General features: G+C 40.3%; 1 protein-coding gene across 4 annotated transcripts in view; it reads left to right on the top strand.

Annotated features, from left to right (window-relative positions):
- The window catches only part of ptprub (protein tyrosine phosphatase receptor type Ub), a 251,866-nt gene that overhangs the window by 156,270 nt on the left and 77,044 nt on the right, over positions 1 to 18,552 (top strand). For all 4 annotated transcript variants that reach the window (XM_054781885.1, XM_054781887.1, XM_054781886.1 and 1 more), the window contains exons 5-7: positions 244 to 359; positions 5,897 to 6,071; positions 8,342 to 8,635. In XM_054781885.1, coding sequence (XP_054637860.1) covers positions 244 to 359; positions 5,897 to 6,071; positions 8,342 to 8,635 — 585 coding nt within the window. The remainder of the gene's footprint in view (positions 1 to 243; positions 360 to 5,896; positions 6,072 to 8,341; positions 8,636 to 18,552) is intronic.

Below are 18,552 nucleotides of genomic sequence, written 5' to 3'. Positions count from 1 at the left end.
ACCAAATTAAAAATTAATCCCGGATGAAATTAAAATGCTTGATGTTCATATACAGTAAACATTTAAAAATGAAGGAAAGAAAGCCAACACCAAACAAATCCTTTTGTTCTCTCAAACTGAAAATGACTGTGTTTGGGCCCTGATAAGAATGTGTCTTTTGTGGCGGGCTGGCGTTGTGAGTGGCCGAAAGGTAATGGAGTCTTTTGATGACAATGCTTTCTCTCTTGCTCTACGCCTCCGTAGATAAGGCTCCGCATTTCTCCAGGCTTGGAGACGAGGAGGTCAACGCTGGACAAAATGCCACTTTCCAATGTGTTGCTGCTGGAAAGGCAGCCGAGGCTGAAAAATTCCTACTGGAGGTCAGTTATTTTTATACAGACATCATAGCAATGACTGTACCTACCTTGTTTACCTAAATGTATGGGTGCACCTGCACAGTTTAATTCCAATCACGATAATAATACACAAAATTGTTAAATGAGTACCGTAATTTCCGGTGTATAAGACTTCACCAGTGTCTAAGCCACACCTACTAAATTTAGAGAGAAAAATAGATTTGTACATAAATAAGCCGCACCGGACTATAAGCCGCACATGTCCACGTCAAGCGCACAAGTCCGTGAGGACCAGCTAGCTCTTTATTTTATAGGAGCCAGTCATCAGCGATGAAAAAAACTCAAAACGAGCTTGTTAACCCATTGGAAATCGCAGGAGGCCATTACTCAATATTACTCAACAGTCTGACTCACGGTGTCATCTTACAACGCTAAACTCATCACACAGCAACTTAACACGCAAAAGGTAGCTAGGAAATATACAATACAAGTACCAATATGAGTTTAAAATAAAAAAACAACCATTTTAACGTTTTCCATAAAGCATTTTATTGGAGGACAAGTAGCATAGAAACTGGATGGATGGATGGCTGCCGAGGTGCTGCAATGCTGCCTATCTCCACCAGAGGGAGCCCAGAGCCCAGAGGGAGGCTGACATCACTGCAGCGCCCGGCAGGCACCAATGAAATGCTTTGCTTAGATGAAATGCATTGTGGAAAAACATTAAAATAGTTGTTTTGTTTTTATTTTACACTCATATTCGTACATGTATATTTTCTGGCTACCTTTTGATTGTTAAGTTGCTGTGTGTTGGGTTTAGGGCTCTTTGTAAGATGACACCTTGAGGCAGACTGTTATATTGAGTAATGGCCGCTTGCGATTTCCAATGGGTTGACAAACTCGTCATGAGTTCACTGGTAGCTGATGATTGGCTCCTGCCAAAGAAAGAGATACCGCTTCACGGCACAGTACTTAAACAATTAGTAGTAGTTCTGAAGTAAAGGTAATGTCACAAGATCAGAACTTAGCAATAAATTAGCCGCACTGCTGTATAAGCCACAGGGTTCAAAGTTTAAGAAAAAAGTAGCGGCTTAGACACCGGAAATCACGGTACCTCTCTTACGGTGTCATTCACTGAGTATCACCTTAATAAAAGGAGATGTATTATTTTATTATTTGTATGTGATCTCTTTAGATTGTGTAGGTGTTGTTGCCGCTGTCTTTACATCTTACACTGCAAGTTATTTGAATTTTTTTTCTTACATCTTGCAATGCACTCATATTATTTTTGCTTGACTTAACACAGCCAGACTATATTAAGAATCGTAGGATTTATGATTCATGCCACGGAAGCATTGTCATTGCATTTCGGGTTACAATATATATTTTTAAAATTAAGTATAGTATCAAGCTTTTTTGGAGAGTTTGCAGAAATCCAAAGTCAAAGTGTGAAAGTCTATACTGCAGTGAGTGTGGCTGTATTTTCCTCATGTTTACTACATGCCAGATGTGTGTTACCTGTTGCTTGTTTGCTCCTTTGTGATAAATTTTCTACTTAAATCCACTCAATGAAAAGGCAATTGAAAAACAACAATACGACAGGTGGTCCTCAAGTTGCGAACGAGTTCCATCTAACTTATAAACAGTAATAATAACACTAAATATAATAATTAATTGAAACAGTAGTAAAAAAGAGGGAACAATACCTTTCATTTTTTTCTGTGGTTTGTTGGGAGAACGAAGTAGAAGAGACAGGAGAAGCTGCAGGAGAGCATTTGGTTCTGGTCTTCCAGGCAAAGTGCTAGCAACTTTTACATCCATCCATCTTCCATGCCACTTATTCTCACTAGGGTGGCGGGTATGCTGGACTTCGGGTGAGAGGTGGCATACACCCTGGACTGGTCAATCGCAGGGCACATATAGATAAACAATCATTCGACAGATAGATACTTTATTAATCCCCAACAGTGGAAACGGCGTTCACATCCATGGTAATGCCTTTACTTGTCTTTGCCGTACTGCCACCAGAAGAGCCTGCTTTTTGCTTTAGAGCTGTGCCTGAGCCACACATAGTGTATTCTTCTGCACGCTGTAACGAGTTCTTGAGTGAGTCTCATATTTATGAACCAAAATTAAGTCTTTAATTATTTTATGGTAGTGCGTTCATAATCATGAAACATCATACCAACCATAAACACTGTAAACCAAGGACCACCTGTGCAGCTTTTATATTTTATCTTCTTGTGGTCAAACAAAAACCTCAATTACAGTGTCGTGTTTGTTCACAAACTCTCTGCATGTGGTCAATGTGGGTTGTAGCTTTCTGGTGTCCTCTAACCACTGGTATAACTGCAGCAGAAGCGGCCAAGCACAACCCAAATCTTGCTGCTGAAGCTGGCAGATCAATAAGATGATTACTAAGATTTGAGTTGACCTTTTCTCACCAAGAGGATGATGTCTGGTTTTATTGTGATAATCTAAACTTGATGGATCTTTTTTTTTTTTTTTCAATTCAGTCTGAAAGCAAGGTGCTTTGAAAATGTTCACTCATTCATCTTTTGTCACAAGCAGTGTCTCAGTGTCACAAGCATTTTGCTTCTTTTACACTCAAATACTCAGCGTTCAATCTGCCTTTTACCCATCAGTTTATGCTCTTAATTGATAAAACCTTAATGCACATAAGTACATCTATCTTCTTGTGTCTGCCGTTAAATGTTTTGGTTCAATAACATTTCACACCTAAAACACATGAGGTTCTTGACTGCATTAAGAGATGAGTCTGATGACATGCTTACCCATAATCACTAATATCTTAACAGGGTTATGTTTGTTTTTGTTTAATCGTCTAATGAATGAATTGCCACCATTGGGATCAATAACGCTATGTCGTGATTCAATCAGAGAAATGCCACTGCAATTCTAATTAAATCGGACAGTCCTTTTTATCATTGCAACGAGCACTTAAACTGACAGCAGACATGCACATCTTTTATTTTTGCCTCGGGCTTTGATTATGGCTTAATTTTTGGAAGAGTAGTTAAACATAGCATTTTATTGATACCCCAATATTTCAATTCCGTTTTTGTATGACAATCCCATTATGTGTACAGCACATGAAGAAAAAACAAAAACAAAAGTAGGGAAAAAATAAACGTTTTAGAGGCACAGTTCCATAAAAGTTCTGTTTAAGAGTTGTAATTATTAAAAATCAAACACTGTAGTTGGTTATATTATTATAAATGAGCCACACTGCAGAATTTACTAAAATGAAATTAATTTAATTGAGGAAAAGGCTACTCTGTGTCATAGTGCCCTTTATTTACAGCATTTCTTGTCGCCATGTGTTGACATTTGCACAAAACCAAGGTATTGACACTTGAGACTTATATCTTTGAACGTTTTGCAACACAGCTTGCAGCTGCTGCCATGGTGAGAACTTCTCAACTTTAGAAAATGCATAATGTATTGTGTGGCTGCGGAGGGATTTGCCGGGGCTGGATGACTTATGGTTTTCACAGCAAGTCTGGTCTGCAAACAATAGGAATTGCACTACAAAGGCACAGGCATTTAAAAGTAAGGAGTCTAAAGAAAAGGACACATACAGTGCTTTGCAAAAGAAATTCACCCCCCCGTGGATGCTTGTGACGTTTATTTTATAAATTAAATCATGGCTTTTTTGACAAGAATGTGAAAAAAGCTCCTTTCATGTCAAAGTTTTTTTTATTTTTTTTACAAACTGGTGTCAATTCATGACAAATATATATGTGTTTGTAAAAGTGTTCACCCCCCTTTAAAGTGACTGACATAATTCAACAGAGATCCAGTTAGTTGATGCCTGCAATGTCACAGTTAGTGAAATGGAGATCACCTGAGTATTTAATTTGTGTCCTGTGATTGTATAAAACACCTGTGTCTGGACGGTCCAGTCTCTGATTCATGAGTAGTCCTGCTACAATTGCAACAACATGGAGACACAAGAACACTGCCAGCAACTCAGAGAAAATGTAATTGAAAAGTTTTGAACAGGTGATGACTACAAGTAGATTTCCAATTCACTGGGCATCCCACAGTGTTCAGTTAAATCATCCATCCAGCCATTCTTCCATTTCTTCCGCTTTTCCGGGTCCGGGTCATGGGGGCAGCAGACTCCGTTGGGAAGCCCAGACTTCTCTGTCCCTGGCCACCTCTTCCAGTTGCACCGGAGTGACATTGAGGCATTCCGAGGCCAGCTGCGGGACATAATCCCTCCACCATGTCCTAGACCTGCCCGAGGGCCTCCTCCCGGCTGGACATGCCTGGAACACATAACCACGGAGGTGTCCTGGAGGCATCTGGACGAGATGCCTGAGCCATCTCAGCTGGCTCCTCTCTATGTGAAGGAGCAGTGGCTCTGCTCTCTCGGATGACCGAGCTCCTCACCCCATCTCCTTGGGCGAGTGGATCCACCCTATGAAGGAAACTAATTTCAGCCACTTGTATCTGCTATCTTGCTTTTTTGGTCATTACTCAAAACTTATTTTTATAGATGAATGTGGGAACATAGCTCAACCGGAGGTTTGCCCTCCAGCTCAGCTCCCGCTTCACCACAACGGTCCGGAACAGACGCTGCGTTGATCTGCCGGTCAAACTCACATTCCAGCCTTCCCTCACTCGTAAACAAGAGCTTGAGATATTTGAACTCCTTCACCTGGGGCAAGACCTCACTTCCAACCCGATAGGTGCAATAAATCCTTTTCCGGCTGAGAACCATGGCCTCGGATTTGGAGGTGCTGGTGAGTCTCATGACTGAAGCTTCACACTCCACCCCAGTAATAGCTGATGGTCATAGTCTGATGAGGCCATCAGGACCACATCATCTGCAAATAGCAGAGATGAGCTCCTAAGGTTCCCCAAGTGGACACACTCAACGCCTAGAAATCCTGACCATGCTCTGTTGTACAATGACTGAATGGCACGTACTGTAGTTGCTTGCCATGAACCCTGTATTCCCGTTTGCATTATGAAGCCTAAAAATGATAACACTTCAATACAAAGGGCAGGTTTTGAATAACAACCAAGTATTTACTTCCATGAAAACTGTAAGTACTTCACGAGTACTTCACATGTTATGGTATGATATTTGCTCTCATTTGTTTAAATGTACATACTTTGCATCGAGTACACACACAGTCCACACAAAAGTGCCCTGACAGACACATTGCAGCATTTTCTGTCATATTTTTGCATCCCCATGTGAATGGGGAATGGTGCCGCTTTTATTAAAAAGGGAAAAACATTCCCATATTACATCTATATCTAAAACCACTGGACCACAGGGTCGTTATGAATGTGCTTGTGATGATTCCTCTGCAAACTGTACATTTCCTACATGACTACCACCGCCAGCCAAGGTGGATAAAAAAGTGGATAAAAGAGAGTACAAGCTACAACCACCTGAACTTTTTGACGATGTTTTTTGTGCAAGTTTTAAAAACAAAAAGGATGAACTCCTGTGTTTTCAAGATCAACAAGTAAAAAAACTAATGCTGTCTTTACTGACCGTGTCCTTTCCTGTCTTCCAGAGACACAATGGGGAGATTTTAACATCAGCATCGATCAAGCACCTGAGTCACCGCCGCTTTGTGGTATCGTTCCAGCTAGACAGCGTTCAGAGGTCGGATCAAGACCTTTACCGTTGCGTCACCCAGTCTCCCAGGGGATCGGGGGTCTCCAACTTTGCTGAACTCATTGTCAAAGGTAAATCTTTGTCCTGTCGTATATTACATTCTTGTCGTCTCCTATGTTTTTTTATTCTGGAATACATTCTGATCCTCCTGGCTGTGCAATTATTGGACTGAATTATTGGACACAAAATACCTTCATCACCAATGTGTGCAGCTTTGGACTCACACGAAAGCTCTCTGGATAGAGAATGCAATCTTCCTGACGTGTTTCTGAGCGGGAATCAAATAGGCTGCATTCGCCAGCTCCTCATCCTCCTGTCAAAAAGCTGCTCACTTGCCCTGGTCTCCTGCAGCCCTGTCATATCATGTACCTCAGATGGTGACCTCAGTCCCATTACTCACTCCAACCCCACAGCCTGACACCACTTTGACAGCATAGTAATGACACGACTGCGAGGTGGTTTGCTGGCAAAACAAATCAGGCTTCGCAAAGGGACAATGAGAAGTGGAAATAAGGATGTGAGACATTCTAACTTCCTTCTCCACTGACCCTTTAGCTTTATATTTTTAGAAGAAAAGTTGGAGATGACATACAAGATTAGTATTCTTTGTTTGTGGTGACAGTAGTCTGTCTGCTTGGACTGGTTTGCTTCATCTCACAATATACAGTGCAACCTTGGTCATTAAGCCGCTCCAGAAGGTCCAACTCTATCCAAAAGTTACTCTAACTGAATCAATTTCTACCATAAGAAACAATGTAATTCCAAATAATCCGTTCCAGAAAGCCAAAGATGTTAACACAAAACAATTATAGTTTTAAATGTAGAAAATTTGAAATGCATATACTGTAAATACATATAAATGATGAATGAAAGGAATAAATGAACATCTAATGTTACTTTGACCTTGATTGAACATGTGATTGTTGACAAAGACAGAGATTCTCTTGGACACCACCTTTGTATTTTAGTACTTTAGTAGTGTTGCTCACCTTATCAAAACACACTCCGACTCACGCAGTGTATTAATAACACGACAAGACGCAAGCCATATTGTACAATAACTGGAAAATGTATGCAAATCGAGGCAACATTTTGCCATAAATTTTTAACATTAACCGAAAAATGTGCTTAACGAGGTGTACGATAACCAAGGTTCTACTGTATTCCATCCATCTTCTATGCCACTTATCCTCAGTAGGGTCGCGGGTATACTGGAGCCCATCCCATCTGACCTCGGGCTAGAGACGGGGCACACCCTGAACTGGTCGCCAGCCAATCGCAGTTACTAATGAATTAATTTATTTTTTAAAAGCCGTGATAGAGTGAAGCCGCAAAATTTAAACTGCAAGTGGCGAGGGACGACTGTATATGTATTCAGGTACACCACTTCGTCTGTCAATTTAGCATTCAGGGTTGGGGCTTCTTGGTTTCCATCTGAATCTTAGTTATTCATCTTACCAAGATATTTTGACAGAACAGTTTGGGGAAGAGATCATGTTAGGACATTGCTTGAGTTTTCTACTCTGTCCGTTCCATAATTTTACTCCACATATTGAAAAGGAAAGTTAAAAAAAAATCAGATATAGACACTAAATCTGAATTAAGCACTATGCATTAGGCACAGTGTAAATCTAGTCTAAAACCACCAATTTGTTCACCCTAAATTGCTCCTGCCTCTGGATGAAATATGCTGTTTTCATTTCTGGCGTCAGTCATTGGTGACCCGAAGATGAGCTGCTGTCGTCTCAAAGGGAAGAAGCAGAGTTACCGCTGTAGAAATCCTGTTAGGAGAAGGTCCTCACAAGACAGGGGCACCTCCACTGGAATGACAGATTAGTCACAGCCACAGATCCAACTCTGATCTTTTCTTGTGCTTTGTCCTCATTTCTGTGCCATTCCCTTCCCTTCATCACACCGTTGCCCATGTAATTGTTCAGCAGCTTAGATGTGCCAGTAAATGACCGTTGGGCTTGGAATTAATCCCCAGTTGGCAATCGCAACTGACAGTATGGAGAGTTTCTTCTTTCATCGTGAAACGGATGAACAGCGTCTAATTTTTCTGTGGCAAAGGTCATTGCTTTTGTGTTCACACCTGTTTTTTTTCCTCTTTGTATTCTGCTAAATGTATGCAAGGTTGTGAATGCCTTGTTAATGGGTGTGACAAATCAGCTATTTGAACGCAGTTTGACCTGCTCACGTCCTATAGTCTCTTGGGACCAATTTTATCCTCTGTGGGCTTTTGTGAGGACTCTGTTTTCATGCAACTGATGAGTTAAATTAACCCCGCTGTACCTTGCTAAGCCTTTACCAATACAAACATTATTTTATATTCCCCTGACAGTACCACCATCCCCTATCGCGCCACCTCAGCTGCTGCGCGCCGGCTCCACTTACCTAATCATCCAGCTCAACACCAATTCTATCCTGGGAGATGGGCCCATTATTAGGAAGGAGATTGAGTACCGTGCCAGCCAGTCTCCATGGTCTGAGGTGCATGGAGTCAACATGGTAACCTACAAGCTGTGGCACCTGGATCCAGACACAGAGTACCACATCAGTGTGCTGTTGACCCGGCCTGGAGAAGGAGGCACGGGCCCCCCTGGACCTCCACTAGTGAGCAGGACCAAGTGTGCAGGTGATTTCAACTAGCGCTTTATAATTTGAAACCACACTGCTGTGATCACTAAATGAAAGTTCAGGCGTGTGTAACAATGACAATCATAGTCGTTTATATACTGTAGCAAAGCGGTTCACTTTAACGCCTGACTGCAAACACGAAATTGCCATTGTTCCTGACAGCTGCTGCTGACTAGCAAGGTCCTGCCGATATGTTGTGTGTTCAAAACAAACCACCCACCACAGGACTTCATCCACGTTGTTGACTTCTAAGCACACTTACACTTCTTAAATGGCAGGAAATTGAAACTGTGTTTCAGTTTTATTTTACTTTTTTGTATGCTGCACGGGTAATCATATTTATTCTGCCTTTACTTATTCACTCAACAGAAATACATGACATGACAGACATGTTATCGATTATGTATTCATAATTCTAGCAGTATTCTGTGTCTATGCTTTTCTCACAGAACACCAACTTGGGATAAAGACGCTAAGTGATTTTCTCTTTAATAGGCCATCTTCCACTATAAGGGTTAGGAACCTCCAAGACAATTTAATCTGGTCTGTCATGCAAATCTAAAAGCAAATAAAACCTCAAAGGAACTGTTATAATACTCATAATACAGCAGTTCCTCGCATATTTAGGATTTAGCATTTGTGACCCTGCAATTTTGCAGATTTTTGAACAAAACATTTTTTTTTATTTGGGGAGAAACCCAACATGTCATGCTTATAATCGCCATAATTCAGCTGTTGATTGGCAGAAAATTAGTCTAATTTGTCTTACATTGGTAAAGCTTGAGTTGCACCAAAAGGAGTCAGAGGCAAACTTCAAAGTGTTTGAAGGTCATTTTTCATGCAGCGAATCAGCTCGATATGTACACCATTAGTCACACATCACAAATCAACCCAAATGTACTACCTCACTCACAGTGCAACCCAAAATACCACAATATGTAACACATGTGAAATACGCAATTTAACTCTATTGAAATAGATGTTTACACACTAATATACATTCAGAACAGTACTATTTTATACTTATTTATAATCCACAAGGGATGCTTGGATGCATGCACACCCTTCTGCCACAGGAAGTTACCCAGCATGCCTTGAGGGTTATACATCAATATAAATGACTGTTGTTTTGCATGCATATTAGTGTATTAGGGTGTTAATAACAGCATAGTCTGTGTGGTGCAGTCGTGTGATCTTTGTGTTACTTATTTGTTGCTTATTGTTATTTTTTTTGCACCATGAGTGAGGGAGACATTTGGTTTGCTTTTATGGGTGACTCAAATGCTACCAACCTGGTCTGGTGATCTGTTCATTCACTTTTAAATGTAGGCTTTTCTCTTGGAACTGTTCTTACTTTTGAGCAAGCCATGGTTCTCTCATTTCTCGTCAAGTAAACAAACTATTTCAATGGCACATTTGAGTGACATCGCGTTTGCTGTCGGTAACGGTTTGCTAACGGTAATATCTAAAGTAATTACGCTCGCAAACTGCCGCTGCAATCGGTCCATGAGCATGAAGATACGTTGTTATTATTATATTTCCCATTCACTTGAATGGGTCACGGGTCCGTATCCGGACCGAGGTCCGCTATTTGGTGATGGCTGGTATATATTAACAACCATTGGTTCAATCTATGAATCACATTTTTGCATTCATTTAATATGGCCCTCCAAGGACTTTATAAAAACAGAAATTGGCCCTGAAAAAGGTTGCTCACCAACAAGTTACTTACCATTACCAGTTACTCCTGCCATGTAGGTGGCGGTAGTGAGCATTTAAATATCTTAAAAAAAAAAAAAAACAGTTTCAAATCGCCCACACATCTCTGTGTATTGTCGTATTTCAAAATAATAATAGAGATGACGTGTGTGTTCTTCACCACACTCCCATGGGTTATGAACCTTTTATGGCAGATATACTGTATCCAAAGGTATTGAACTTTATACAGAGTGAATGGTACTAACGCCACTCTATATATACATTTTATATAATATTTATGTTTATCCATGGGTTTTACCATGGGTTTTACAGGCAGAACAAATTTTCAGCTGTGTGAGATAATGTTTTCATCTGACATCTTGGACAGAAATTCTTCTAATCCCAACTCAAAAGTGAGCCTGCCAGCTCAGAAATTGTATAAAATAAAAATTGTATACAGTATATCTCACTTAAACTGAACTAATACACTTTGCTACTTTTGAGATATGGAGTTATGCTCATTGATCAAAGTCAAGATGCTGAATAGCAATTGTGCTCTGGCAATCTAAAATTAAAGGACTGTATCATGACCATCTGGTAAAATTCAATCAGAGAGGAAGTGATTGACATGTTTGGACCCAGTCACTGTGACACACTTATATCTGAAGCAAAGCTAACACCAACATTTTCTGAACTCTGGAGCTGATAGAACAGAATAGGAGCCAATTTCCTGCCAGCATGGCTGTATTGATTTGACGGTTATTTGACTACTAAGAGCTAGCTGACTATATTAGATAGCCTAATGCAGGCATCTTTGGCATCTATACAGAAGGAGAAATGCCATTTTCTGAAGTGAAATAAAACAACAAGAATATGTAGGTGACTCTTAGGGAGAATTAGCAATTACAGTTATGCACTCATCTATTGTAGTCTACATAATATTTATATGAAATATTTAATTCATGGTATGGACATACACCAGTACATAATTTCAGTAAGTACAGTGGTACCTTCGTTAACGCCCGCCCTGGTTAGCATGGTTTTTGGTTAACAACCAAAATTGTTGCTAATATTTTGCCTTGGCTTCCGTTCGCCTGTTTGTTTAGCGTCCAAAATATCGTCCATCTTGGACCATGCGCCCAAGACAAAATCTTGAGATACTTGCACGTGATCATGCAATGCATTGTGGGTCGCTGGCGTAATTTTAGGTTGTTTATATCAGACTTATAGAGGTACACAATGTGACAAACATATGGACATATGGATATGCCACAAAAGGGAAAGGCGATGGACCTTACCGAGACAAGAGTGCAAGACCTCTGAATTTTACGTCTTAAAGAGAAGACCGTCGTCATTTCAGGGGTATGTAAGTGCGACGGGAGTGGCTCCGTCATCGGCTGCGATGCATACTACTCCGGTAGTAACCCGGCGGCGCATCCAACAAAACTAGGTAAAAGTGATAAAGTCGTTCAAGTTGTCCATTCATTTATCATTTATTTTTGCATCATTTTCCGCATGTCAAGCTATAATTATTGTCTTTAAAACTGATCACTGCTGATCATTGTTTTCTGCATGTAAAACTATAATTGCGAAACCATAGAAAGTGTAAAATGTTGGGGTTTTGGATTAATTGGATATGCATTATTTTCATGGGAAAAATGTATTTGTTTTGAGTACATTTCGGGTTAATTTGGAAGTTCTGGAGCTGATTAATAAGGTCCCACTGTATTATTAAGGATGGTTTGGCCTTTGGTTTGAATGCAAACTGTTCGAGGTCACTGTAAAGACACTTTTTGAAACCTCCATTCAGAGTCAAATTCATGTTTTATTGTTTTGCTAACATATTCTAAAATTAGATTGCTGTTAATGTCTTCTGTTTTTATGGATCTTAAAAATGTTTGGTGTTAATATTCCATTACATACAGTATGTAGGGCATTTGTATTCCTATGACATATTCTCCCCCTCATAAATAATTCCACTTTGTTTGAAAGAAAACAACTCACATTTTAGAAAGGAATATGTCAACCGTTTTTGATTATTTGCTTAATGAATACTTAAACATACGTGCTCTCAGTTTTATATCAATCACATCACTCTTAGACTACATGTATATTTAAATATGACATATTGTAAATTCCGTTGCTTAGAGTTAATGGGCTGTCAGACTTTCTTCAGCATGAACCATCAGTCGTGCATGCTGACATCTCTCCTTCCATGCCATCTGTCAATGTAGATGTAAAACACACAGGGAGCTAAGCAGGGGTCCACGGTTAACATTGTGTGCCACTGTAATGCCAATGTACACAGAGAGATAAAGACAGTCAGTCAGTACTACAGCCTGTATCTGTACGTCGCTGACACACGAAATAGAGAGCTTTGTCCAGCCCAAAGGCAGTCGTCATGTCTTTCATGGTCATCACTCTTTTCTATGCCCAACGGTCTTTTTCTGCCACACAACATCCCTCACAAATCTCCCTACTGTGCTCCACTGGAGCCTCACCAGGCCCCTCCAATGACATATTAAAGCCATTCTTCTGCCCCCACAGCCAAAAACAACCCTCATTCATCAGGAGCCATGGATGAACTCGCGGCACACCTCTCAGCCAAACGCCTGCACATCTCCACACATGAAACACAGCAAATAACAATACGCGTAAGGAAGATAATAACAGCCAAAACAAAAACGAAAATAGGAGGAGGATGTGTGTGATATACTGTGTGGGTGAGGTTTTTTCTCTTTATGAGAGTTTAATGTGCAGCATGAATGTGGGAATAAAGGCTTCATAGTTGCTGATATCACTGTCAAAGTTGGTGTCAATGGGAAAGTTGTTAAACTTGTTTAAATAATGCATTTACTTTCCATTGACTGTGGTATCAGCTTGTTAGATGTGTTGGATGAATAATTGGGGACCTAGTGTATATGGATACAATAAAACCTACCTGTTTAATAAATGTCAATGTTCTGGAAGAAGACACGTTTAGTATGTGACATGATGCCTGGATGCATCCTGGTGTGTAGAACCAACAGCCATATTTTAACCAAACCACCAAAACTTTATTTTTGTTTACACAAATGACTTGAAATAGGCTGAAAATCATACGTGTGTATTTTGTCAGTCAGTGATAAGTCTACAACAGCAACAACAAGTCGCTAGATAGTATTACAAGAATGTGTGAAAGAACATTCACAGGCAACATCTTTAGTAATGCTTTATTTAGTAAAGTAAGCCTGGAATATCAATATTCAACAATTTAAATGTCATTGACATGTAATGCAGGAATTAAAAATCATTCACTATGTAGCAGACAGCTTGTATCGTGAAGTTAGTCTACCCCAACGGAGGTTTCTTTTTATGCCTCTCAGGAGCACCACAACCACACGAACCAAAAGCACACACTAAATCATTACACACAACATAACAGAGCTGTAGAAAGTTATGTTATCCGTTAGATAGTATAGACTGATGGCTTCTAGCACGTGGCTTCGTCGTCTTCTTCACACAAAGCAATTCAATGAACACAATCGCCCCCTAGTGTTTGTAGTAGTTCACGGCTAAGAAGTTTGCTTCACTTTCATTTGGAGTTTATATTACAGTCCTTCAATTTGTAAAATATTATGCCTTTATTTATTTTTTACTCCATCCTCTTTTGCTCATTTGTTTTAAACTTAAAGTTTATATATTGATACATGCACACTGTATCACTGTATCTGTATCTTTTAATTAATACAATTAATTTATTACCACATAAACAGACACAAAATTACCATTGAGTAGCGATATTTATTCCCAGGTACCTTATCGGTTCAAATGTCAAAGGTACCCGTCCTTACAGGGATACTTCAAAAGTCTCCAATGTAGTACAGCAGGGGTGCCCATTACATAGATTGATTGGAAAGGTAGTATGGGTCGATCGCATGTGTTACCCATGTCATAAACGACACTTTGTAAATATCATTTGACATCAATCAGCTTACATTAAGATCCCCTCCTGATTCGCTCTTGCTTCCCCATGGCAAAGATCAAATGAACAGACAAGTCGATAAACAGCACACTGAAATGCAACATTCATCTTTATTTATCTGATTACAGTATTGATAAACTAACTCAACAGTAAGTGCGGCTAGGTATGTAGAAATAGAAAAAAAAGTCAATTGTCTGATGGCTCTGCACAGCGTCCTGAACACCACTATAAAAATGTGTGTTTTCTACACTTTTGTTTTTTACAAAAGCGGGCACACATTGTTTCTTCTGCCCAGCACTAGGCACACACTGAATTCTTGAGCTGCACGCCGCGCGTATTCTTTCGCCAGCATGCACTGTGACTAGTTCTCGAGCGAGTCTTGTTTTTACGGACCAAAATTACATTTTTAATTCATTTATGGGAGTCCGTTCCGTTAGCACAACCTGTAGCTAATCATGTGGATGATTGACGGAGTGCTCTGTGCTATGAGGCGTTCAGGTGCGCTCGTAATTGTGAGTGTTAGACGGTAATTGTTTTTCATTTTTTTCACGTACCCCCAATGACAATTGGCATACCCCACTTTGGGAACCTCGGGTTTAGTCAATAACGAGGGAGTAAAGTTCAGGGTAAACAAATAGGCTGCTTTAAGACAAGAGAAGACAGCAACATTTTTAAAAACACAGCAACTCAGCTTTGGAAGTTCCACTACATATTTTTTCCTTTGCCTACTCTATGCTCTGGTTCAACATTTAAAATGCCTAATTTATTAGGGTTTGGGTTTTCTTTCAGTCTTTGCAAAAGTTTGTTGTCTCAGCATGCCTGTCTTTGTTAAGTGGTTGCTTTGTTCGCACTCCCGTGAAGTTGGATTAACATTCACAGTTCTTGTCAGTGTGTGTAGATGTGTTCCACTTATTGACATTAAAGTGAGATGCAACAATGCAAAACTTCTCCACCTGGTGCAACTCACCTTCTTGACCTTCATGCATAGTCTAATCACGGTCTCCTCAGAGTTCCACCGTCTACACCATCTGGTCTACACTACCCCTGCTGACCCCACATTCCGTCGCCCTCTTGCTGTTGGCCTGATTAAGTTTAAATCTGAGAAAATGGATAGCAGAGTTGTTGTGGTGAGCTGGTAATTATCTGGTGAACAGAAGGGATATTTGGACACTGTCTCTATTTCGGAGGAAAGCACAGTGTAACAGCTCCAATACCCGTGCTTTGCCACTGTGACTAATCTGCCATGGTCATGCACAATCTTTCCCTCCCTTCCAATCAGGTTGGCGAGCTGGCTCCACCATACCAATACACTTGCTTTTAGAATTTTGCTGTCCTCGGGCAGGTACTGTAAAACTAATCTCCGTGAATGTGAACATGGTCTCCACCTGCCTCAGATGGCCATCCAGGTGTGCTTGATGAGCCATTTCTTTAATTATCAGCACGGTGGACAAGCACAGACTGAAGCCCCTCAAGTAAATCACAGTGTGTAGTGAGCATTTGTACTGCAGGTGGTCCCAAAACCACTGAGCGGTAATGGCCCTCCACCTGCTGCTGGGTCACTGAACCTGCCCTACAAATCCCTCGCTCATGGTCTTGGTCTGGCAAGACTGCCAACACTCATGGCTGGTTATAATTAGTCTCCTATGTGTGTGCTCTTGGATTGCCGTGGATCCTCAATACTAGTATGTCTTAAAAAAAATGGTGTTTTGAGGGAAACTATGCCTTCAAACTGCCATAATGCATGATATCAGTACCACACAAGGTATGCTTTTTCCTTTGAATTTTTGTGGATTTTATCAACACTTTTGTCTGACAGAAGGAGGGTGTCTTAAGTTTTTTTGTCCGTCTGTTTCAGCACCATGCCAGTCAAACATGATCCAGATTTTGTGTTTTTTTTACTTTCAGGATGCGTTCACACTTGTCATTTCTGGTCCAGTTACAACAGACATAGGTGGGCTTTGGTGCGGTGCGCCTCACTTGAGTGCAAGTGGGAACGTCAACCACACCAACAGACCAAAACACCAGATGTCACCAAATGCAACCTAACGTAATTTCCCGACTATAGAGCTCGCCGGTATGTAAGCCACATCCACTAAGTTTAAAGAGAAAAGAGGGTTTGAACCATTTTGTATTCACTATGTCACTATGCATTCTTCACTTGTGTATCTTGCTTGCTGCTGTAACAAGTGATTTTCCCTGCTGTGGGATTAATAAAGTACTACTACTACTACTACTACTACTACTACACATATACTGTTGGCCACAACTGTCTATAAGCCGCAGGTGTCCACGTTGTAACGTGGGATATTTAGTAAACAGAATGATGTTGCACAGAAAGATTTTTTAAACTAAAATAAATGTTTTTTTTCCAAATCGTGCCAAGCATGGCTAGTTAAACAGTAGTGTCGAACAGTGAGTGTAAGAATGCTAGTTAAACAGTAGCCTACCAGAAAAGTCATTGATTGCCATCCTCCTCCTGGGAACGAAAACCACTCAAGTTGTCTTGACAAGCGTCACACTTGAACAGCCTCATAATTCCTTCGTCACACACTTTGTCAGTCTCTCTCTTTTTCTCTCTCTCTTGCTCTCATTTTTTCTTTCGTTGCTCATTGTCGCGCTTGATTTTCTCAACACAAATTAGCCATTTAGCTTTAGCTATCCTCTTCAGTCAGTCCAGCCTTTCGAAACCCGTTGGTGATAGTGGGCGGTTGACAGTCCGAGTATTCCTAACAGAAGCTGTAGTAATCCAGCACTTGATCAATCTTACTTAAAATGTGTCAGAGATTTCTGCATAAGACTTCAAAACATGACATTAGCTTCCGCTTCACTCATCCACGTCACTACTTCCTGAAGCTCTGTTTTTAGCCGTAAAGTAGTACCACTGTACAAGCCGCAGGGTTCAAAGCATGAGTAAAAGGTAGCGGCTTATACACCGGAATTTACGGTAAAGCAGATGATGCATTGCAGCACTCAACAGAAAGATGGGTGAAAATCACCAAAAATAACAGTGAAATGTAAGCCCAGAAGCATGAATACAGTAGTTAAACATACCTGGCTGTTTTCAACAAAGGGGTCATGCATGTTGCCCATACGGTTGGGTATCAATTACACATTATCCGATATATTGGTGTCAAACTGGTACATTTAAAATAGTGTCTGTGCTCAGTGCTCAAACTGGTAACTGAATTTTAAAACATCCAAGTTGTACAGAATAGTAATTGAAGTAGTTCAATAATATAAATAAAATAAATGAATTAAATAAATTCACCAATACAAAATGCCGCAGCAATTTATTATCTCAGGAAAACCTGCAGCAATACAAAACAAAGCAAAATGAGAAAAAAGTATTGTACTGTTCAGAATTCCGGTGTTTATGAATGCACCCCACTCTCTATGGGTGTGATTGATGCATGGTGAGGAAGTGTTGGGTTGCTGGTGTGAGAGAGACAGAGAAATGTGTTTCCTGTGTGGGAACTGAGAACTGCTGAGCGTGTTAAGGTTGGCAAAAGTTTAAAAAGAGCATCACACTCTGTGTGACTGTCGGGATGCTGCATTACTTACAAAACGTTACTTGCACCTTCAAGCACTTGTTGACGGTGGATGAGTCTGCATTAATTTACCACCGAAATGAGGCGCATATAGCTACTTAGTTTTTTAGTCTTACTACCATGTACGTCCGCACCCGTACCATTATGATACATTGTTTTGGTATGCATCCCATCAGAAATGCCCTGTCCTTGCAGCACATCTTCATCTACGTGTAAAACGGAGGAACTCCGGGAACATTTTTTATACATTTCTTATACAGGTATACAGGTATGAAAAAGTGTTTGCCCTCTTCCTGATTTCTTTTTTTGCATGTTTGTCACACTTAAATATTTCAGATCATCAAACAAATTTAAATATTAGTCAATGACAACATAACTGAACACAAAATGCAGTTTTTAAGTGATTTGTATGAAAGTGATTTAAGTGAAAAAAATCCAAACCTACATGGCCCTGTGTGAAAAAGTGATTGGGCCACCCTTAGGAGCAAAAAACTGCAATCAAACATTTGCGATAACTTGTAATGAGTCTCTTACAGCCTTGTGGAGGAATTTTGGCCTTTGCAGAATTGTTGTAATTCAGCCACATTGGAGGGTTTTCCAGCATGAACCGCCGTTTTAAGGTCATGCCACAGCATCTCAATAGGATTCAGGTCAGAACTTTGACGAGATCACTCCAAAGTATTCATTTTGGTTTTCTTCAGCCAT

The sequence above is a fragment of the Dunckerocampus dactyliophorus genome, chromosome 7, assembly GCF_027744805.1.
Source record: "Dunckerocampus dactyliophorus isolate RoL2022-P2 chromosome 7, RoL_Ddac_1.1, whole genome shotgun sequence".
In the NCBI taxonomy this organism is placed as follows: domain Eukaryota; kingdom Metazoa; phylum Chordata; class Actinopteri; order Syngnathiformes; family Syngnathidae; genus Dunckerocampus; species Dunckerocampus dactyliophorus.
Note: the sequence above shows the minus strand (reverse complement) of the source record. Positions and strands in the feature narration are given on the sequence as shown.